This window comes from Nerophis ophidion, linkage group LG01, assembly GCF_033978795.1.
Source record: "Nerophis ophidion isolate RoL-2023_Sa linkage group LG01, RoL_Noph_v1.0, whole genome shotgun sequence".
Lineage (NCBI taxonomy): Eukaryota > Metazoa > Chordata > Actinopteri > Syngnathiformes > Syngnathidae > Nerophis > Nerophis ophidion.
In genome coordinates this window covers 43,941,807-43,965,427 of record NC_084611.1, presented here as the reverse complement: position 1 = coordinate 43,965,427, position 23,621 = coordinate 43,941,807, and the positions used below count along the sequence as shown (strand labels likewise).

At 36.3% G+C, this 23,621-nt stretch overlaps 2 protein-coding genes across 2 annotated transcripts; both read left to right on the top strand.

Annotated features, from left to right (window-relative positions):
• Window positions 1-692: 692 nt before the first annotated feature.
• selenoe (selenoprotein e) lies at window positions 693-13,614 on the top strand. Its single transcript, XM_061904770.1, has 5 exons — window positions 693-735; window positions 8,080-8,327; window positions 8,409-8,485; window positions 12,277-12,355; window positions 13,308-13,614. Exons 1-5 carry the CDS (start codon window positions 708-710, stop codon window positions 13,449-13,451), a joined length of 576 nt encoding a protein of 191 aa, XP_061760754.1. The 5' UTR covers window positions 693-707; the 3' UTR covers window positions 13,452-13,614.
• A 341-nt stretch (window positions 13,615-13,955) lies between these two features.
• Window positions 13,956-22,589, top strand: zgc:112294 (transmembrane protein 17A). Its single transcript, XM_061904724.1, has 4 exons — window positions 13,956-18,182; window positions 19,861-19,967; window positions 20,027-20,140; window positions 20,197-22,589. Exons 1-4 carry the CDS (start codon window positions 18,059-18,061, stop codon window positions 20,512-20,514), a joined length of 663 nt encoding a protein of 220 aa, XP_061760708.1. The 5' UTR covers window positions 13,956-18,058; the 3' UTR covers window positions 20,515-22,589.
• The last annotated feature ends 1,032 nt before the right edge of the window (window positions 22,590-23,621 follow it).

The following is a 23,621-nucleotide window of genomic DNA, read 5'->3' as shown; positions in this document are numbered from 1 at the left end:
TTATTCAAACCATTCCACCTTCAACATATTCTAATCATTCTGGAAATTCAATTCATGTTTTCCAAGTTAAAAAAAAATACAGGAATTCTCAGAAATCCTGTTTTTTCAAACCCTTTTTTTCAATCCACTACTCCTTCAACATTTTTCCACCCGTTCTACTGCCAAAACATTTCTCTTAATCAGGACAAAGAACGAAACAATTTTTTGAACAATTCCCAATTTTCCCGAAATTCCAGGAATTCCATTATACAATTTATCAATTAAAATGTGACTACTACAACATTTCTTGACCGATTTGAAGAATTCCAACACCAACCAATTCAGCTTATTCCAGACATTCATTTTCCTAATCATGAAAAAAAAAAAAAATCCTGTTATTCCCAAATTTCCAGGAAGTTCCCATTGAAATGTTTGGGAATTTTTCTAACTTGCACAATTTCCACATTTTTCAAGATATTGAAAGCATTCCAACATCAACACATTCCACTCATCCTGGACATTCAAACTAACACTTTACAAAGTTCCAAACCTAATTCCGGTTTTCCTGGAAATTCAAACTCTTCAACATTCCAACTATTCTTACATTCAGACTACATTCTGTCAGCATTTCACTTCAACTTCAGCATTCCCACATCTAGTTGTAGTTGTTATAGTAAAATAAGACGTTGCGAGAATTGGTTGGACTCGGACAATGGATTCTGAATGGAATGGTCACCCCAGGAGTCGGATGGAAAGGTGAGGCCGCCCAAAGATTCCAAACCCCTAAGAAAGTACTTTATACACAAATACTGCGTTGACAAATACTGCCTACAAAAAGGTGGCGGTCAAAAGTACTGGGACACGTTGTGACATCACAAGAAGATGAAGCATGTGGAGTGTCGGTGTTATGTTGCGGTGTGGCGACTCACCGCCCTCCTCATGCGACGCTGGTTCTTCTTCTTCTTGCTGGGCATGTTGACGCTGACGGAGGATGAAGGAGGAGGATGAAGGAGGTGCGTTGAAGGAGCAGTTAAAGGAGGAGGCAGAGCCTGAAGGACGGTGCCTTATAAAAGAGCACCCCTCACCCCCAAAGCCCACCAACACCGACACTCCCCCGCCAGCCCCCACTGACATTCCCCTTGCACATCCTCTCGGAAATAAGTTTGGATTTATTTATTTCCTTCACGCTCCCATGAATACGACACCATTAGCGAGTTAGCATTAGGAGCTAAATGTTTTCCAGCGTGTCGCTGGTTAGCTCGATGGACCTGCAATTTATTTGATGCCTACAAAAAAACAAACATTTGTGAAGAATGTAGGATCTCGAAAAATATAGGTAGAAGTTAACTGGGGAAAAAAGCAAGTTATTTGAGTAAAAATTAAGTCAAATAAATACAAAGCAACAATAAACAAAACAATATGATGTAAGAACAAATTAAAGCGGATTTTACATCCAAAATCAGGTTTTTGTCCGCAATGTCCAACAGTCAGAAAGTTGTCCAATATATCAATAATAAATGTCAATGTTTATCTGTAAATAATAATTTATCAATAATAAATGTCAATGTTTATCTGTAAATAACAATATATAAATAATACATGTCAGTGTTTATCTGTAAATAACAATATATGAATAATACATGTTGGTGTTTATGTGTAAATAAAAATATATCAATAAAAAAATGTCGGTGTTTATCTGTAAATAACAAAATATTAATAGTACATGTCAGTGTTATCTGTAAATAATAATATATAAATAAATGTCAGTGTTCATCTATAAATAACATCAAAAATACATATCAGTGTTTATTTGTAAATAACAATATATCAATAATACATGTTAATGTTTATCCGTCAATAACAATATATCAAAAATAAATGTCAGTATTATCTGTAAATAACAAAATATTAATAATACATGTCAGTGTTATCTGTAAATAATAATATATAAATAAATGTCACTGTTCATCTATAAATAACATCAAAAATACATATCAGTGTTTATTTGTAAATAACAATATATCAATAATACATGTCAATGTTTATCCGTAAATAACAATATATCAAAAATAAATGTCAGTATTATCTGTAAATAACAATATATCAATAATACATGTCAGTGTTATTGTGTAAAGAAAATATATAAATAATAAATGTCAGTGTTATCTATAAACAACAATATATCAATAAAGGGCAGTGTTTATCTGTAAATAACAATATATCAATTCTAAATGTCTGTGTTTATCTGTAAATAACAACATATCAATGATCAATTTGATTGTTATCTGTAAATAACAATATATCAATTAATGTCAGTGTTTTAATGTAAATAACAATAAATCAACAATAAATGTCAGTGTTGTCTGTAAATAACAATATATCAATAACAAATGTCAGTGTTATCTGTAAATAACAATATATCAATAAATGTTAGTGTTTATGTTTAAATAACAATATATAAATAAGAAATGTCAGTGTTATCTGTAAATAACAAAATATCAAAAATAAATGTCAGTGTTTATCTGTAAATAACAATATATCAATAATACATGTCAGGGATTATGTGTAAAGAAAAATATATAAAAAATAATGTCAGTGTTATCTGTAAATAACAAAATATCAATAATAAATGTCAGTGTTTATTTGTAAATAACAAAATATCAATAATAATTGTCAGTGTTTACCTGTAAATAGCAATATATCAATAATAATTGTCTGTTTATTTTATGGCAACAACATAAAAACCTCAGATTTCATGTTAGCCTGTTAGCATTAGCATTGGGTTCACTCAAGTTAAAACGGAACAACTCCAGGAACTTTACCCGTTACCTGTGCAAATAAGGTTCCCCGTTTGTCGCCGCCTGAAACTAACCGGGTTGATTTAGCTCCACAATGAAACAATGGAACTATAGAGTGTCCTAGAAACTTAGTTTTCGAACACACATGCAAGACTACTGTTTAAGTCTTATTTCTTGTGTTCAGTGAGCATGTTGTGTTATGTTTGACTATTTGTGTTGACATCTTGTGTTAGTTGCATTTTTTTGGCTGTGGGGAAGGGTTGTTTGAATTGGGTCGTACAGGTACATGCTGTGCTTCACTCCCTTCAACGCACTGCATGGTCATTGACCTGTTGTCCTCAGGATGGCAGCATATTTGAATTTGCGTCAGATACCTGAAATTAAACTGGAAACAGTCCGGATTCCTCACGAAACTCATGACTTCTACTGGGCCTACTTGGAGACCACGTGTCTGCGCCAAATATTATTTTCAGAAAAACGTACGCTGGCCAATTAGTACAGTTGTCACCTTGTGTAAATGCTAAAGAAAAAGAGAATACAATGATTTGCAAATCCTTTTCAACTTATATTCAATTGAATAGACTGCAAAGACAAGATATTTCATGTTCACACTGAGATACTTAATTTTTTTGTGTAAATAATCATGAACTTAGAATTGAATGGCAGCAACACAATGCAAAAAAGGCGTTTTTACCAGTGTGTTACATTGCCTTTCCTTTTAACAACACTCAGTAAAGGTTTGGGAACTGAGGAGACACATTTTTGAAGTGGAATTCTTTCCCATTCTTGCTTGATGTACAGCTTAAGTTTTTCAACAGTCTCCTGCCTCATATTTTAGCCTTCATATTGCACCATACATTTTCAACGGGAGACAGATCTGGACTACAGGCAGGCCAGTCTAGTACAAGCACTCTTTTACTATAAAGTCACGCTGTTGTAACACATGGCTTGGCATTGTCTTGCTGAAATAATTAGGGGTGTCCATGATAATGTTGCTTGGATGGCAACATATGTTGCTCCAAAACCTGTATGTATTAATGGTGCCTTCACAGATGTGTAAGTTACCCATGCCTTGGGCACTAATACAACCCCACACCATCACACATGCTAGCTTTTACACTTTCACCCTAGAACAATCCGGATGGTTCTTTTCCTCTTTGATCCGGAGGACACGACGTCCACAGTTTTCAAAAACAATTTGAAATGTGGACTCGTCAAACCACAGAACACTTTTCCACTTTGCATTATTCCGTTTTAGATGAGCTAGGGCCCAGCGAAGCGTTTCTGGGTGTTGTTGATAAATGGCTTTGGCTTCGCATAGTAGAGTTTTAACGTGCACTTACAGATGTAGCGACCAACTGTAGTTACTGACAGTGGTTTTCTGAAGAATTCCTGAGCCCATGTGGTGATATCCTTTACACATTGACGTGGCTTTTTGATGCAGTACTGCCTGAGGGGTCGAAAGTCACGGGCGTTCAATGTTACGTGCGGTGATTTCTCCACATTCTCTGAACCTTTTGCACTTACAAAGATGGCGACAGACTAATTACTGACAGTGGTTTTCTGAAGTGTTCCTGAGCCCGTGTGGTGATATCATTTACACATCGATGTCTGTTTTTGATGCAGTACCCCCTAAGGGTCCTTTATATCATGGCTTACGTGCAGTGATTTCTTATGATTCTCTGAACCTTTTGATGATATTACAGAGCGTAGATGGTGAAATCCCTAAATTCATTCGAATTGCTGCTTGAGTTTGTCAGGACTTGGACTATGAGGTGGTTGTTTTCCCGAGATGAAAGTGAACTTGGACCCGAGATGGCATGAAGGTAAAGACATCCTTTATTTTAACACGATAACTGCACAAAAAAGGCAAACCAAAGGCGCGCACAATGGCGGTACAAAAACTTGGCTGTGAAAACAAAACTCGCACTAAGGCAAAACTATGGGCATAAAACAAAAACTTGCACTGTGGCATAAATAACAAGAAAACTTACTTGGAACGGAACGAGAACGGGACATGGATCATTGGCATGGATTACAAAGTGCGTAGCAGGTGATGGAGGGTGATGGACCCCTCCTGAGGGTCTAGTCTTAGACTGATATATTTTTTTTACTCCCCCCTCTCCCAATGTCACCGTTTTCTCACCTTTTTAAGGAGCGCCGTAAGTGGCTGATCCGTTGGCGGTCTCGTCTTGTGCTCCTCCCTAACGTATGTCTGCTGTTAGCGGGACTGTGCCGAAAATGAAATTTCGTTGTACTTGTGCAATGACAATAAAGATCTATTCTATTCTATTCTATTCTATTCTATTCTATGTTGCCATAATGAACAACAGAAGCAGACAGGCTTAAATAATATTGTGGTGATTATTGAAAACAGGTGTGAGACATGAGGACAGGTGAAAACTAATGGGTAGTCATGGTGGCAAAACAAACCAGGAAGTGCAAAAACAGGAACTGAGTGGCCAAAAAACAAACAGAACATGACTAAAACAAAACATGATCACATAGACATGACAGAGTTAACTGTGAGGTTAACTATAGACAATGTGATTAATCCCGACTATTTACAATTTACCTATGAACAAAATGCAATTAATCATGTTTATATACAAGTTAACTGTAGACAATGCGATTAATCATGATTAACTACAAGTTCACATAAATAATCACAACTAAATATGGACAAAATGCAACAATCAAGATTAATTACAAGTTAACTGTTGTCTAATTGTGATTAATTTTGATCAATTACAAGTTAATTATGGACAATGCGATCAAGGACGATTAACTGTGAGTTAACTGTAGACAATGCAATTAATCTAATTTAATTACAATTTACTTGCGGACAAAATGCAATTGTTCACAATTAATTAGTAGTTAACAATGGAAAACAATGTGATTAATTGGTCTTGTGAATTGATTTTGATTAATTTTAGCAATAGTAGGTGCACAAAACAAACAAATTTTCCAGTGCAATGTTGGGTGTACATCTTGATTAGTTACACTTATTACATGGGAATTTTTTTTTTGCTATTTTCCATTAATTGCAAGTTAACTATGAACAAAATGCGATTAATTATGTTTATAGACAAGTTCACTATAGAGAACATGATTAATCATGATTAACTACATGCTAACCTAACTAATTGCAACTAAATATGGGCAAAATGCAACAATCAAGATTAATTGCAAGTTAACTGTTGTCTAATTGTGATTCATTTTGATCAATTACAAGTTAATTATGGACAAAATGCAATCCAGCCCGATTAACTGTCAGTTAACTATAAACAATGCAATTAATCTCGACTATTTACAATTTACCTATGAACAAAATGTAATTATTCATGTTTATATGCAAGTTAACTGTAGACAATGTGATTAATCATGATTAACTACACGTTAACCCAACTAATTACAACTAAATATGGACAAAATCGACTCCCGAATGACGTTTTGCCCCAATTCCTGTGAGAATCCTGCATGTGACTGAAGCATTGAAGAGTAGGGGCTGGTTAGCTTAGCTGCAGGTACAAACCCCGTTTCCATATGAGTTGGGAAATTATGTTAGATGTAAATATAAACAGAATACAATGATTTGCAAATAATTTTCAACCCATATTCAGTTGAATATGCTACAAAGACAACATGTTTGATGTTCAAACTGATAAACATTTTTTTTTTGCAAATAATCATTAACTTTAGAATTTGATGCCAGCAACACGTGACAAAGAATTTGGGAAAGGTGGCAAAAATATTGATAAAGTTGAGGAATGCTCATCAAACACTTATTTGGAACATCCCACAGATGTGCAGGCTAATTGGGAACAGGTGGGTACCATGATTGGGTATAAATACAGCTTCCTAAAAAATGCTCAGTCTTTCACAAGAAAGGATGGGGTGAGGTACACCCCTTTGTCCACAACTGCGTGAGCAAATAGTCAAACAGTTTAAGAACAACGTTTCTCAAAGTGCAATTGCAGGACATTTAGGGATTTCAACATCTACGCTCCATAATATCATCAAAAGGTTCAGAGAATTTGGATAAATCACTCCACGTAAGCGGCATGGCCGGAAACCAACCATTGAATAACCGTGACCGTCGATCCCTCAGACGGCACTGTATCAAAAACCACCATCAATATCCAAAGGATATCACCACATGGGCCAGGAACACTTCAGAAAACCACTGTCACTAAATACAGTTTGTCGCTATATCTGTAAGCTCTACTATGCAAAGCGAAAGCCATTTATCAACAACATCCAGAAGCGCCGCCGGCTTCTCTGGGCCCAAGATCATCTAATATGGACTGATGCAAAGTGGAAAACTGTTCTGTGGTCTGACGAGTCCACATTTCAAATTTTTTGGGGAAATATTTGACATTGTGTCATCCGGACCCAAGGGGAAGCGAACCATCCAGACTGTTATCGACGCAAAGTTCAAAAGCCAGCATCTGTGATGGTATGGGGGTGCATTAGTGCCCAAGGCATGGGTAACTTACACATATGTGAAGGCACCATTAATGCTGAAAGGTACCTACTGGTTTTGGAACAACATATGCTGCCATCAAAGCGCTGTCTTTTTGATGGACACCCCTGCTTATTTCAGTAAGACAATGCCAAGCCACATTCAGCACGTGTTACACAGCGTGGCTTCGTAAAAAAAGAGTGCGGGTACTTTCCTGGCCCGCCTGCATTCCAGACCTGTCTCCCATCGAAAACGTGTGGCGCATTATGAAGCGTAAAATACGACAGCGGAGACCCCGAACTGTTGAATGACTGAAGCTCTACATAAAACAAGAATGGGAAAGAATTCCACTTTCAAAGCTTCAACAATTAGTTTCTTCAGTTCCCAAACGTTTTTTGAGTGTTGTTAAAAGAAAAGGTGATGTAACACAGTCGTGAACATGCCCTTTCCCAACTACTTTGGCACGTGTTGCAGCCATGAAATTCTAAGTTAATTATTATTTGCAAAACAAATAAAAAAAGTTTATGAGTTTGAACATCACATATCTTTTCTTTGTAGTGCATTCAATTGAATATGGGTTGAAAATGATTTTCAAATCATTGTATTCAGTTTATATTTACATCTAACACAATTTCCCAACTCATTTGGAAATGGGGTTTATAGCATCCGTGGGCAGATAATACTGTATCATCCCTTTCCTTTTCCACCTTGACAGGTCTTCAAGTCAAAGAAATGCCATTTATCATGCATTCTTTACTCAAATGAGGGATTAGGCCAAAATGTTTGCAGATTGTCCTGACACACTTTTTGTTGGACTTTTAAACTGTGGACTTATAGGTGAGTGTGTGGCGTGGAGCAGGTGTCGCGTGGGAAAAGACGATAAGGGCACAGGTGTGAGCCGTGAGGTCATCAGACCTGCACAAAACCAGCGAGCGGTATGGTCCTGCGTGGGAGTCCTCCAGGTGGATTGGATCAGACCGCTCGGAGACATGTGGGCCTTCCTGGCGCTTGCCCTCGTGGCAGTGGTGGCGGCGGCGGCGTCAGAAGTGAACCAGGAGACGGTCATCGCGAGAGGGAAACTGCTGGTGAGTCTACTTTGGGGACTGGGGTTCCATGTCTTGCCATCAGGTGACTGTGGGTCTGGTGGTGTCTGGTCTGGTCTGCAGGCCCCCAGCGTGGTCGGGTGAGGCATCAAGAAGATGCCCGAGCTGCATCACTTCCTGATGGAGCGCTGGGCGCTGTAGTATCCTTCCTCGGCAGCACGGGCCAGCTCAGAAAATCATTTCTTGACTGACTGTGTCCTTTGCTGCTAGGCAGATTTCACCAGTGGTCACGTTTTGCATCAGAAAGTACTTTGTTTGAAATACAAAAAGGTGGAAAAAGTGACATCATGGTAAATAATAAAATACAATTTGTTATTCGTGCCGCAAAATATCTTTGTTAAACTATGGTAGTTTTTATGTTATTAACGTGTTATTGCTCATAACTTTGTTAAAATGTCCCCTAACTTGTCCTGTTCATTTGTGCTAAAAATGTTGGGTCTAACTGATGTAATATGTTGTGTCTAACTGTTTTTCTATGTTGTGTCTAACTGTTGTTCTAATGTTGTGTCTAACTGTGGGTCTATGTTGTGTCTAACTATTGTACTATGTTGTGTCTAACTATTCTTTTATGTTGTGTCTAACTGTTCTTCTATGTTGTGTTTAACTGTTGTTCTATGTTGTGTCTAACTATTGTACTATGTTGTGTCTAACATTGTGCTATGTTGTGTCTAACTATTGTTTTATGTTCTTTCTAACTGTTGTACTATGTTGTGTCTAGCTGTTGTCCTATGTGGTCTGTAACTATTGTTCTATAATGTGTCTAAGTATTGTTTTTATGTTGTGTTTAACTATTGTGCTATGGTGTGTCTAACTATTGTTCTATAATGTGTCTAAGTATTGTTTTTATGTTGTGTTTAACTATTGTGCTATGTTGTGTCTAACTATTGTTCTATGTTGTGTCTAACTATTGTTGAATGTTGTGCCTAACTATTGTCCATGTTGTGTTTAACTATTTTTCTCTGTTGTGTCTAACTATTGTCTATGTTGTGTCTAACTATTGTTCAGTGTTGTGTCTAACTATTGTCCTGTGTTGTGTCTAACTATTGTGCTATGTTTTGTCTAACTGTTTTACTATGTTGTGTCTAACTATTGTCCTATGTTCTGTTTAACTATTGTTCTACGTTGTGTCTAACTATTTTTCTATGTTGTGTTTAACTATTGTCCTATGTTGTGTCTAAATATTGTTCTATGTTGTGTCTAACTGTTGTTCTATGTTGTGTCTAGCTGTTATTATGTTATGTTGTGTCTAGATGTTGTCCTATGTTGTGCCTAACTATTGTTCTATGTTGTGTCTAACTGTTTACTATGTTGAGTCTAACTGTTGCTCTATGTTGTGTCTAACTGTTGTCCTATGTTGTGTCTAACTGTTGTATTATTTTGTGTTTAACTATTGGTCTATGTTGTGTTTAACTATTGTTCCCTGTTGTGTTTAACTATTGTACTATGTTGTGTCTAACTATTGTCCTATGTTGTCTGTAACTGTTGTCTATGTTGTGTCTAACTATTTTGCTATGTTGTGTCTAACTGTTGTTCTTTGTTGTGTCTAACTGTTTGGCTATGTTGTGTCTAACTATTGTTCAATGTTGTGTTTAACTAGTGTTCTATGTTGTGTCTAACTATTGTACTATGTTGTGTCCAACTATTGGTCTATGTTGTGTCTAACTATTTTACTATGTTGTGTTTAACTATTGTCCTATGTTGTGTTTAACTATTGTTCTATGTTGTGTCCAACTATTGTCCTATGTTGTGTCTAACTGTTGTTCTATGTTGTGTCTAGCTGTTATTCTGTTATGTTGTGTCTAGATGTTGTCCTATGTTATGCCTAACTATTGGTCTATGTTGTGTCTAGCTGTTTTCTATGTTGAGTCTAACTGTTGCTCTATGTTGTGTCTAACCGTTGTCCTATGTTGTGTCTAACGGTTGTACTATTTTGTGTTTAACTATTGGTCTATGTTGTGTTTAACTATTGTTCCCTGTTGTGTCCAACTGTTGTACTATGATGTGTCTAACTATTTTTCTATGTTGTGTTTAACTATTGTTTTATGTTGTGTCTAACTATTGTACTATGTTGTGTCTAACTGTTGTACCATGTTGTGTTTAACTATTGGCCTATGTTGTGTTTAACTATTGTCCTCTGTTGTGTCTAACTGTTGTTCTATGTTGTGTCTAACTATTGTCCTATGTTGTGTCTAACTATTGCCTATGTTGTGTCTAACTATTGTACTATGTTGTGCCAAACTATTGTCAATGTTGCGTTTAACTATTTTCTATGTTGTGTCTAACTATTGTGCTATGTTGTGTCTAACTCTTGCCTATGTTGTGTCTAACTATTGTTCTATGTTGTGTCTAACTGTTGGCCTATGTTGTGTGCAACTGTTGTACTATTTTGTGTCTAACTGTTGTACTATGTTGTGTCTAACTATTGTCTATGGTGTGTCTAACTGTTGTTCTATGTTGTGTTTAACTATTGTACTATGTTGTGTCTAACTATTGTCCTATGTTGTCTATAACTGTTTCTATGTTGTGTCTAACTATTTTGCTATGTTGTGTCTAACTGTTGTACTATGTTGTGTCTAACTATTGTCTATGGTGTGTCTAACTGTTGTTCTATGTTGTGTTTAACTATTGTACTATGTTGTGTCTAACTATTGTCCTATGTTGTCTATAACTGTTGTCTATGTTGTGTCTAACTATTGTGCTATGTAGTGTCTAACTATTGTGCTATGTTGTGTCTAACTTGTTTGTGAATTACTTACAGTAGCATTTCATGGAAGCTTCTTTTATACCCAATAATGGCACCCACCTGTTCCCAATTAGCCTGCACACCTGTGGGATGTTCCAAAAATGTTTGATGAGCATTTCTCTTCATCAGTATTTATGGCCACCTTTCCCAACTTCTTTGTCACGTGTTGCTGGCATCAAATTCTAAAGTTAATGATTATGTGCAGAAAAAAAAAATGTTTATCAGTTTGAACATCAAATATGTTGTCTTTGTAGCATATTCAACTGAAATGGGTTGAAAATGATTTGCAAATCATTGTATTCCGTTTATATTTACATTTAACACAATTTCCCAACTCATATGGAAACGGGGTTTGTATTAATCTTTTATAGTGCTTATGTTACCAACTGGATGATGTCACTGATCAGAAAATGTAGTTTAGAATAACAAAAACAACTGTAACGGCACACTTAGTGGTAGTACTTAGTAGTAGTGTTGTATTTAGTGGTAGTACTTAGTAGTGATGTTGTATTTAGTAGTAGTACATAGTAGTGGTGTAATTAGTGCAACTACTTAGTTGTAGTGGTGTACTTAGTGGTACTACTTAGTTGTAGTGGTGTACTTAGTGGTAGTACTTAGTAGTAGTGTACTTAGTGATAGTACTTAGTAGTAGTGATGTACTTAGTGGTTGTACTTAGTGGTAACAGTGAACTTAGTGGTGGTACTTAGTAATGTTGTACTTAGTAGTAGTGGTGTATTTAGTGGTAGTGATGTACTTAGTGGTAATAGTTAGTAGTAGTGGTTTACTTAGTGGTAGTACTCTGTGGTAGGGGTGTATTTAGTGGTAGTACTTAGTAGTAGTGGTGTACTTTTTGGTAGTACTTAGTAGTAGTGGTGTGCTTTGTGGTAGTACTTAGTAGTGGTTTACTTAGTGGGAGTACTTAGTAGTAGTGGTTTACATAGTGGTAGTACTTAGTAGTAGTGGTTTACGTAGTGGTAGTGCTTAGTAGTAGTAGTGTACTTAGTGATATTACTTAGTAGTAGTGGTGTACTTAGTGATAGTACTTAGTAGTAGTAGTGGTGTACTTAGTAGTAGTGATGTGCATTAGTCAACAAACAGACTTATTAGTCAACAAACAGCGCCCTCTGGTGGTTTAGTCTCCTTCCAACACTGTTATTGCTTTCCTTGATCCTGTTTCCCCCTCACAGTCACAACCTGGAATACGACTCCTCGGAGGAGACCAGTCCCAGGTTGATGTTTTACAACGAGAAGGACGAGATGGTGAAGGTGAGTCCATAATGTGAGGAAATAATACGTGAATAATAAGTGTGGAAAAACAGAAAGCAAGGTGTTTTTTTACCTTTCAGTTTGTCCTGAATCACAACATGTTTGGATTTATTAGCAACTTATTGATTCTTCTTCCTCTGTTGATTATTGGCTGTTTGATGCAGGGGTGTCCAAACTTTCGCCACTGAGGGTCAGAGTGGTTACACTTGCATCACGTCTCATGAGCTTGGCAACACAATTTAATATGATAAAATATATATATATATATATATAAAATAAAAACTTGCGATGAGGTGGCGACTTGTCCAGGGTGTACCCCGCCTTCGCTCGATTGTAGCTGAGATAGGCGCCGGCGCCCCCCGCGACCCCAAAAAAGGGAATAAGCGGTAGAAAATGGATGGATGGAAATAAAAACTTGATTAAAATATATACATATATATTTAGGAACATTTTTATTGTAAGGATCAATTTTTAATAAGATGTTTCTAACCGGTTTGGAAAAATGTTCTGTTTAAAAAATATGTTTTAAAAAAAAAAATTGGTGAGAAAAAGTCTGTAGCGAAAAGGAAAATGTATATCCTCCAAAATGTTGCATATTTCAGAGAAAAAAAATATACTTGTATATTAAAAAACATTAAAAAGTTGTACATTTTCAAACTTAAACCAATACGGTCCTAATTCATCTCATAAGCTTGACAACACAATATAATATGATTTAAAAAATAAAAAAATATTAAAACTCGATTAAAAAAAATATTCAGGAAAATATTTGTTGTAAGGATCAGTTCTTAATAAGATGTTTGATGCCTCTCTGTGCACCAGAAGTTTCTAACCGGTTTTGAAAAAGGTTTGAATCAAAAATCAGTTCCAAATCGAATGGTCACCCTAGGAATAAGATTCGGATCCATTCGTTAGGTCCCCAAATAGTCACACCTGCACGTTTGTGTGTTAGAGTGTTCCCGTGAAGGACATGACGGCGGACGAGATGAGCGGCCTGTTGGACTCTCTGGGCTTCTACAAGCGGACCCAGAAGGGGGAGGAAGTCCCGGACCAGTTCCAGCACTTGCCCTTACCAGTCCCCAGGGACGAGCTCTGACCTGGACAAACGCTTGCGAGCGCGTCCCGCCCTCAGCATTCATGACGGACGAGACCTCAAGGCTCCCAAAAAGACCCGGTCCTGTCCTGAAGACCCGCTGGGCCCGATGCACTTTGCCGCTTGGAAAGTCCGCCTTCTGAATATAAATGTTACACAACAACCAGACTCTTGTCCCAACTGTGCTTTGTGCTAGCATTCACACACGTGGTTTTATACACCACAAATCATCCATATCAGGGGTCACCAACCCTTTTGAAACCAAGAGCTACTTCTTGGGTACTGATTAATGTGAAGGGCTACCAGTTTGATACACAATTAAATAAATTGCCAGAAATAGCCAATTTGCTCAATTTACCTTATATATATATATATATATATATATATATATATATATATATATATATATATATATATATATATATATATATATATATATATATATATATATATATATATATATATATATATATATATATATAAGGGTACTTCTGTCTGTCGTACATTTTTTTTCCTTTTACGGAATTTTTTTTGTAGAGAATAAATGAAGATAATAATACTTAATTGAACAGTTTAAAGGTAGAGAAAACAGGAAGAAAAGGAAAATTTAATTTTGAAACATAGTTTATCTTCAATTTCGACTCTTTAAAATTCAAAATTCAACCGGAAAAAATGAAGAGAAACACTAGCTAATTTGAATCTTTTTGAAAAAATTTAAAAAAATAATTTATGGAACATCATTAGTAATTTTGCCTGATTAAGATTAATTTTAGAATTTTGATGACATGTTTTAAATAGGTTAAAATCCAATCTGCACGTTGTTATAATATATAACAAATTGGACCAAGCTGTATTTCTAACAAAGACAAACAATTATTTCTTCTAGATTTTCCAGAACAAAAATTTGAAATGAAATTCTAAAGACTTTGAAATAAGATTCAAACTTGATTCTAAAGATGTTCTAGATTTTCCAGAATAATTTTTTTGAATGTTAATCATAACAAGTTTGAAGAAATATTTCACAAATATTCTTCGTCGAAAAAACAGAAGCTAAAATGAAGAATTAAATTGAAATGTATTTATTATTCTTTACAATAAAAAAAAAATATACTTGATTTAAATTGTCAGGAAAGAAGAGGAAGGAATTTAAAAGGTAAAAAGGTATATGTGTTTAAAAATCCTAAAATTATTTTTAAGGTTTTATTTTTTCTCTAAAATTGTATTTCTGAAAGCTAAAAGAATCAAAGAAAAAAAATAAATGAATTTATTTAAACAAGTGAAGACCAAGTCTTTAAAATATTTTCCCTTGATTTTCAAATTCTATTTGAGTTTTGTCTCTCTTAGAATTAAAAATGTCGAGCAAAGCGAGACCAGCTTGCTAATAAATAAATGAAATTAAAAAAAAATAGAGGCAGCTCACTGGTAAGTGCTGCTATTTGAGCTATTTTTAGAACAGGCCAGCGGGCGACTCATCTGGTCCTTACGGGGAACCTGGTGCCCGCGGGCACCGCGTTGGTGACCTCTGATCTTTATAAACCTATTCTCCTTCTTCTTCTCCAGATTTGTCCTTGACAATTACCAAACATTCCCAGATTTCCCAGAATTCCAGGTTTTCCGGGACATGTTTGCCGATTCAAAATGAATTGGCCATTTTTCAAATTTCCACCATTTCCACATTTTTCAACCTGTTCAAACCATTCCACTTTCAACACATTCCACCCTTCAGAAAAGTCAATTTCTTCTTTTCCAAGTTAAAAAAATTCCTGGATTATCCAGAATTCCTGGTTTTCCAAAGCCCCATTTCCACCATTTTCTGGCGACTACTCCTTCTACATTTTCAACGCATTTCAACCGTTCCATCGTCAAAACATTCCTCTTGATCAGGAAAAAAAAAAGTTGTTTTTTGAACTGAAAAAATTCCCTGTTTTCCTGAAATTCCAGGAATTCCGTAATACCATTTCTCAATTCAAAATGTTTCTTCTTCTACATTTCTTGACCAATTTGAAACATTTCAACACCAACCTTTTCAACTCATTCAGCCCATTTAAGTTTTTTACCATTTAAAAAAATCCCTATTTCCCGAAATTTCCAAATTTTGGGGCAATTCCCATTGAAATCAATGTAAAATTCTTCAAAGTTACACAACTCACACATTTTTCCTCTGATTCAAACGTTCTAGCTTCAAAATATTCAGTCTGCTCAGGAATTGTGTGCTCTACTTCAATAATTCTTGAAAAATTCCAGGATTTCAGTTCAACTTCGGCATTGTAACATTCACACATTCACATCTCGTTATTCTTCATCTCCAGATTTTGGCGCGTTCTACCTTCAAAAATGTTCATCCCATTCAAACCGTTCCAACTTCAAACTGTTCAGCCAATTCAGGAATCACGTGCTTTCCTTTGACAAATTTCCAAAATTCCCAGATATCCCAGAATTCCAGATTTTCCAGGACATTTTTCCCCATTCAAAATGTTCACCATTTTCACATTTTTCAACCTATTCAAACCATTCCACCTTCTCCACATTCCACCATCCCGGAAATGTAAACTTCTTTTCCAAGTTAAAAATTAATTATTGGATTTTCCAGAATTCCTGCTTTTCCAAAGGCCTATTTTCACCATTTTCTGGCGACTACTCCTTCCACTTTTTCAACACATTTCAACCGTTCCACCGTCAAAACATTCTTCTTGATCAAGAAAAAAAATAAAGTTGTTTTTTGAACTGGAAAAACTCCCTGTTTTCCCAAAATTCCAGGAATTCCGTAATACCATTTCTCAAGTCAACATGTTACTACTTCTACATTTATTGACCAATTTGAAAAATTTCAACACCAACCATTTCAACTCATTCAGCCCATTCAAGTTTTTTACCATTTAAAAAAAAAATCCCTATTTCCTGGAATTTCCAATTTTTGGGGAAATTCATATTTAAATCAATGTGACATTCTTCAAAGTTCCACAACTCCCACATTTTCCCTCTGATTCAAACCGTTCCAACTTGAAAATATTCAGCCTGTTTAGGAAATGTGTGCTTTACTTCAACAATTCTAGAAAAATTCCAGGATTTCAGTTCAACTTCAGCATTGTAACATTCACACATTCACATATCGTTATTCTTCATCTCCAGATTTTGGCGCGTTCTACCTTCCACATTTTTCATCCCATTCAAACCGCTCCAACTTCAAACTGTTCAGCCTTTTCGGGAATCACAGGCTTTCTATTGACAAATTCCCCAAACTCCCAGATTTCCCAGAATTTCAGGTTTTCCGGGACACTTTTCCCCAATCAAAATGAATTGGCCATTTTTCAAACTTCCACCATTTCCACATTTTTCATCCTGTCAAACCATTCCATATTGAACACATTCCACCATCTTGGAAAATTAAACTTGTTCTTTTCCAAGTTACAAATAAAAATATTGGATTTTACAGAATTCCTGGTTTTCCAAAGCCCTATTTCCACCCTTTTTTCTGACGAGTACTCTTTCCGCATTTTTTAACCCACTTCAACCGTTCCACCGTCAAAACATTCCTCTTAACCAGGACAGAAAACAAAGTGTTTTTTGAACTGGAAAAATTCCCTGTTTTCCCGACATTCCAGGAATTCCGGAATACCATTTCTCAATTCAGCATGTTACTACTTCTATATTTCTTGACCAATTTGAAAAATATAAACACAAACCATTTCTACTCGTTCAGAACAATCAAGTTTTTTGTTTTGTTTTTAGCATTTTCAATAAAATTCCCACTTTTCCCGAAATTCCCATTTCTTTCTGAATTCCCATTGAAATCAATGGGACATTCTTCAAAGTTCCACAACTTCCACATTTATCTTCTGATTCAAACTCTTCCAACTCCTAAATATTCAGCCTGTTCAGGAATTGTGTGCCCTACTTCAACAATTAAAAAAAAAAATCCCGGATTTCCCATAATTCCTTTTTTATTTTTGCATTTTTCCCTTTAAAGATTAATTGCCTATTTTTCAAACTTCCACAATTCACACATTCCTCAACCCATTCAAACCATTCCACCTTTAACACATTCCACTATTCTGGAAATTCAAACTACCCTCTTTCCAAGCTCTAAAAAATTGCCAGATTTTCCCGAAATTCCCTATTACCATTTAATACTTCAACATTTCTTACGCGATTTTAAATTCAGCTCATTCAGGACATTCATAGTCCTAATCATTTTCCAAAAATGCTGCTTTTCCCAAAATTCCCAAATTTCCAGGAAGTTCCCATTGAAATGAATGGGACATTTTTCCAAGTTGCACAATTCCCACATTTTTCAAGCTATTCAAAGCATTCCAACATCAACACATACTACTCATCCTGGACATTGAAACTAACTCTTACCCAAGTTCCAAACCAAATTTCGGTTTTCCTGGAAATTGAAACTCTTCAACATTCAAACCGTTCCAACATTCAAACTGTTCTTACAGTCATTCTACATTCTGTCAGCATTTCACTTCAACTTCAGCATTGGAGCGTTAGCATTGTCTTTGTTGACGCACTTTAATCCCGCGTGCGCCTCCTGGTTCGCTAATCCGATTAGCGGCCTGCTTGTTGTCTTCACGCTCGTCCTGGTCTGGTCTTGGTCTTTCACCATGCCGGTCTTTTACTCGCCTCTGTCAGAAAACCTGCGCGTCGCCCTGGCCCACGTGGGGAGTTCTGTTTGGACCAGCAACAGGACGGCGGAACACTTGGGCAATGACCACGATGACCACTCTGGTAGGTTCTGTCATTCGCCTCCACACAACAAAACACTCACCCCGCAGTTTGTGTTTTCTGCTGACAATCAAAGAAATGCAAGAGAAAAATAGATTGTAAAATAGATAAAAAAGATTGTTGAGAAAATGTCAAAAATGTTGCATATTTCAGAGAGAAAAACAAAACTTGTATATCAAAAAAACATTAGAATGTTGTATATTTTCACATTTAAACCAATACGGTACCAATTCCCAGGATACCTGGAAATGGATACTGGTACTCAACGAAAGCAATTTTCAGTGAAAATTTAATTTTTTTATGAAAAATATATGATTAGCATCTTCCAAACCATTAGATGGCAGTACTGCATAGTCTATCTCAACTAGTAAGTAGCTTTTTCCAGGACGCCGGATGTGTCATGTAGAGTCCTAAAAAGTGTTTGTGCTGTAAGTATTGTACATATCACACAGCTGTTTAAAGATGCCTGTCATCTTCTTTGTAGTTAACATTACCAAATTTAAAGGTGTTGAAATTGCCATGTCAAATCACTAATGCTAATTGTAGCCTGTCTAGTATGTGACTTTTGATGCTTTTTGCCAACTTTTTTAAAAGTTTAATATTTTGAAGGGAAAAAAGTGACTTTTTATGGTTTTTACCAACGTTTTAACAAGTTGAATGAATTGGGGGGGGAAAAGAATGTGACCTTTGATGCTTTTTGCCAACTTTTTAAAAAGTTGAATAATTTGAAGAAAACAAGAAAACATATGACTTTTGATGCTCATTGCAAACTTTGAAAAAAGTCTAATAATTTGAAAAAAAAAAAAAAAAGATTATGTAACTTTTGATTATTTTTGCCAACTTTTCAAAAACTTGAATATTTGAAGAAAATAACGATATGTGACTTTTGGATGCATTTTGCCAACTTTTGAAAACGTTTAACATTTGAAGAAAAAAGAATACGTGACTTTGGATGCTTTTTGGCAACTTTTCAAAAAGTTCATTTGTTTAAGAAAATAAATAATATGTGACTTTTGATGGTTTTGGACAACTTTTTAAAAAGTTGAATAATTAAAAAACAGAATGTGACTTTTGATGCTTTTTGCAATCTTTTTAAAGTTTAATAATTTGAAGTAAAACGTATAAGTGACTTTTGATGCTTTTTGCCAACTTTTTAAAAAGTTAAACATTTGAAGAAAAAAGAATATGTGACTTTTGATGCTTTTTGCCAACTTTTCAAAAAGTTAAATAGTTTTAAGAGAAAAAAAGAATATGTGACTTGATGTTTTTGACGACTTTTTAAAAAGTCGAATAATTAAAAAAAAAAGAATGTGACTTTTGATGCTCTTTGCCAACTTTTAAAAAAGTTAAATAATTTTAAGAAAAAAAAAAGAATGTGACTTTTGATGCGTTTTGACAACTTTTTATAAAGTCGAATAATTTTAGGAAAAAAAAGAATGTGACTTTTGATGCTTTTTGCCAACTTTTTAAAAAATTTAATAAATTGAAGAAAAAAAGAATATGTGACTTTTGATGCTTTTTGGGAACTTTTGAAAAAGTTAAATAATTTTAAGAAAAAAAAGAATGTGATTGATTCTCTTTGACAACTTTTTATAAAGTCGAATATTTAAGAAAAAAGAACATGTGACTTTTGATGCTTTTTGACAACTTGTTTCTTACACGAGTGTCCTTGCTGTTGCAGAGGTCAACGAGCTGGTGTCTCACCTTCCTCTGCAGATGTTGCTCTACTTCAACATGTTCTACTTCCCCTGCTGGTGGTTCTCCTCCGTCTTCATGCTGCAGTCTAAGGTCAGTTCAGCACTTTGCTTAATTTTGAAGGATCTGACTGACCCGGTCTTGACTTCCAGTACCAGTACCTCCCGGCGTACTACCAGGGTCTTCTCATCACAGGCGTGGTCCTCCTGACGCTGGTGGAGGGGCTCAGACTCTACCTGGGTTACCTTGGCAACCTGAGTGAGAAGGTGAGTATTTCCACTGCCGTGCGTGAACGTTGCGTTGATGTGGCATTTGTCCTCAGGTCCCGGAACTGTCAGCCTTTTGGCTGCTGACGTTCCTGTTCCAGCTGCCGGTGATTCTCTTCTTCCTGACGGACGAGGAGATCCTCATCCTGCCTCTGGAGCGGGCCGTGCACGCCCTCTACCTGACCTTCCTGCTGGCCCAGATCCTGGTCGCCACCTTGGCGCTGCGGAGGATGACCCGGAAGCTCACCTTGCTCTTCCACCTGCGCCAGCTGGGCAAAGTGGACAGCTTGGGCCAGCGCTCCACGCCCGTGTTCAGCCTGACGTACCGCCGCAGCGTGTTGCCTGTGTCGCCCACCTGTGCCGCTTACCCCTGAACTATGCATATATATTTTATTTTTTTTAACCTACAACACAATTTCATCAGGGCCTAAGCAACAAAAAGCTGCCAAAGCCCTGCTATTGAAATGACACTATTTATTATTATTCTCCATTTTTGAGGGCAGGAAAATGCATGAACCCGTACTTTATACAAACCCTGTGTCCATATGAGTTGGGAAATTGTGTTAGATGTAAATATAAACGGAATACAATGATTTGCAAATATTTTTCAACCCATATTCAGTTGAATGCACAACAAAGATAAACATATTTGATGTTCAAACTCATAAACTTTATTTTTTATTTTTTTGCAAATAATAGTTAACTTAGAATTTCATGGCTGCAACACGTGCCAAAGTAGTTGGGAAAGGGCATGTTCACCACTGTGTTACATCACCTTTTCTATTAACAACGCTCAATAAACGTTTGGGAACTGAGGAAACTAATTGTTGAAGCTTTGAAAGTGGAATTCTTTCTCATTCTTGTTTTATGTAGAGCTTCAGTCGTTCAACAGTCCGGGGTCTCCGCTGTTGTATTTTACGCTTCATAATGCTCCACACATTTTCCATGGGAGACAGGTCTGAACTGCAGGCGGGCCAGGAAAGTACCAGCACTCTTTTACTACGAAGCCATGCTGTTGTAACACGTGGCTTGGCATTGTCTTGCTGAAATAAGCAGGGGCGTCCATGATAACGTTGCTTGGGTGACAACATATGTTGCTCCAAAACCTGTATGTACCTTTCAGCATTAATGGTGCCTTCACAGATGTGTAAATTACCCATGCGTTGGGCACAAATACACCCCCATACCATCACAGATGCTGGCTTTTCAACTTTGCGCCTATAACAATCCGGATGGTTATTTTCCTTTTTGTTCCGGAGGACACCACGTCTACAGTTTCCAAATATAATTTGAAATGTGGACTCGTCAGACCACAGAACACTTTTCCACTTTGCATCAGTCCATCTTAGATGAGCTCGGGCCCAGCGAAGCCTGCGGCGTTTCTGGGTGTTGTTGATGAATGGGTTTTGCTTTGCATAGTAGAGTTTTAACTTGCACTTACAGATGTAGCGACCAACTGTAGTTACTGACAGTGGTTTTATGAAGTGTTCCTGACCCTGTGTGGTGATATCCTTTATACACTGATGTCGGTTTTTGATGCAGTACCGCCTGAGGGATCAAAGGTCCGTAATATCATCGCTTACGTGCAGTGATTTCTCCGGATTCTCTGAACCTTTTGATGATTTTATGTACCATAGATGGTAAAATTCCTAAATTCCTTGCAATAGCTCGTTGAGAAATGTTGTTCTAAAACTGTTCGACAATTTGCTTACAAATTGGTGACCCTCGCTCCATCCTTGTTTCTGAATTACTAAGCATTTCATGGAAGCTGTTTTTATATCCAATCATGGCACCTGTTACCAGTTAGCCTGCACACCTGTGGGATGTTCCAAATAAGTGTTTGATGAGCATTCCTCAATTTTATCAGTATTTATTGCCACCTTTCCCAACTTCTTTGTCACGTGTTGCTGGCATCAAATTCTAAAGTTAATGATTATTTGAAAAAAAAAAACGTTTATTAGTTTGAACATCAAATATGTTGTCTTTGTAGCATATTCAACTGAATATGGGTTGAAAATGATTAGCAAATCATTGTATTCTGTTTATATTTACATCTAACACAATTTCCCAACTTCAAACTGCGAAAAATTGAGCCCCTGGCCATAAATTATTGTGTCATCCGGAAAACCCACCAGTGGCGTTTATCGTGACAAGACGCACGTTATAGTCTCAAGAACCCATATCTGAAAACAAACAAGAAGTCGGTCGTCTTGATTTCCTTAGGCCATGTTTAGGCCAAAAACAGGTCGTACTTTAACCAAATCATCTGAGGGGCTTTGACCGAATGAGTTGTGGTTAAAATAACGGATACTAGATGATGAATTGCGAAGGAATTTTGGCTACGCCTTAGGACAGGCGACATTTTGTTCCGGAGGCCGCATTGGGCTTAAAACATTTCCTTGATGGCTGAAAGCGTGGAATGTATGTATGTATATATATAAATAAATAAATGGGTTGTACTTGTATAGCGCTTTTCTACCTTCAAGGTACTCGAAGCGCTTTGACACTACTTCCACATTCACACACTGATGGAGGGAGCTGCCATGCAAGGCGCCAACCAGCACCCATCAGGAGCAAGGGTGAAGTGTCTTGTTCAGGACACAACGGACGTGACGAAGTTGGTACTAGGTGGGATTTGAACCAGGGACCCTCGGGTTGCGCACGGCCACTCTTCCACTGCGCCACGCCTTCCCTTTTTTCTATATATATATATATATATATATATATATATATATATGTATATATATATATATATGTATATATATATATATATATCTATATATCTATATATCTATATATCTATATATATATATATATATATATATATATATATATATATATATATATATATATATATATATATATAGATATATATATATATATATATATATATATATATATATATATATATATATATATATATATATATATATATATATATATATATATATATATATATATATGTATATGTATGGCCACAGGGAAGACCCAGGACACGTTGGAAAGACTATGTCTCCCGGCTGGCCTGGGAACGCCTCAGGATTCCACGGGAAGAGCTGGACGAAGTGGCTGTGGAGAGGAGGGTCTGGGCTTCCCTACTTAGGCTGCTGCCCCTGCGACCTGACTTCGGATAAGCGGAAGAAGATGGACGGATACATATATATTTATATATATATATATATATATATATATATATATATATATATATATATATATATATATATATATATATTATTTCCATTTTCTACCGCTTCTTCCCTTTTGGGGTTGCGGGGGGCGCTGGCGCCTATCTCAGCTACAATCGGGCGGAAGGCGGGGTACACCCTGGACAAGTCGCCAACTCATCGCAGGGCCAACATTATTATTATTTTTTTTTTTGCTATTATTATTATAATTCATTTTCATTTTGGATTTTTTCTAGTTCATGTAAGCTTCTCTCAATGGATGTGTGACTTTGTGTGTGAATGGAGGTGGGGGGGCT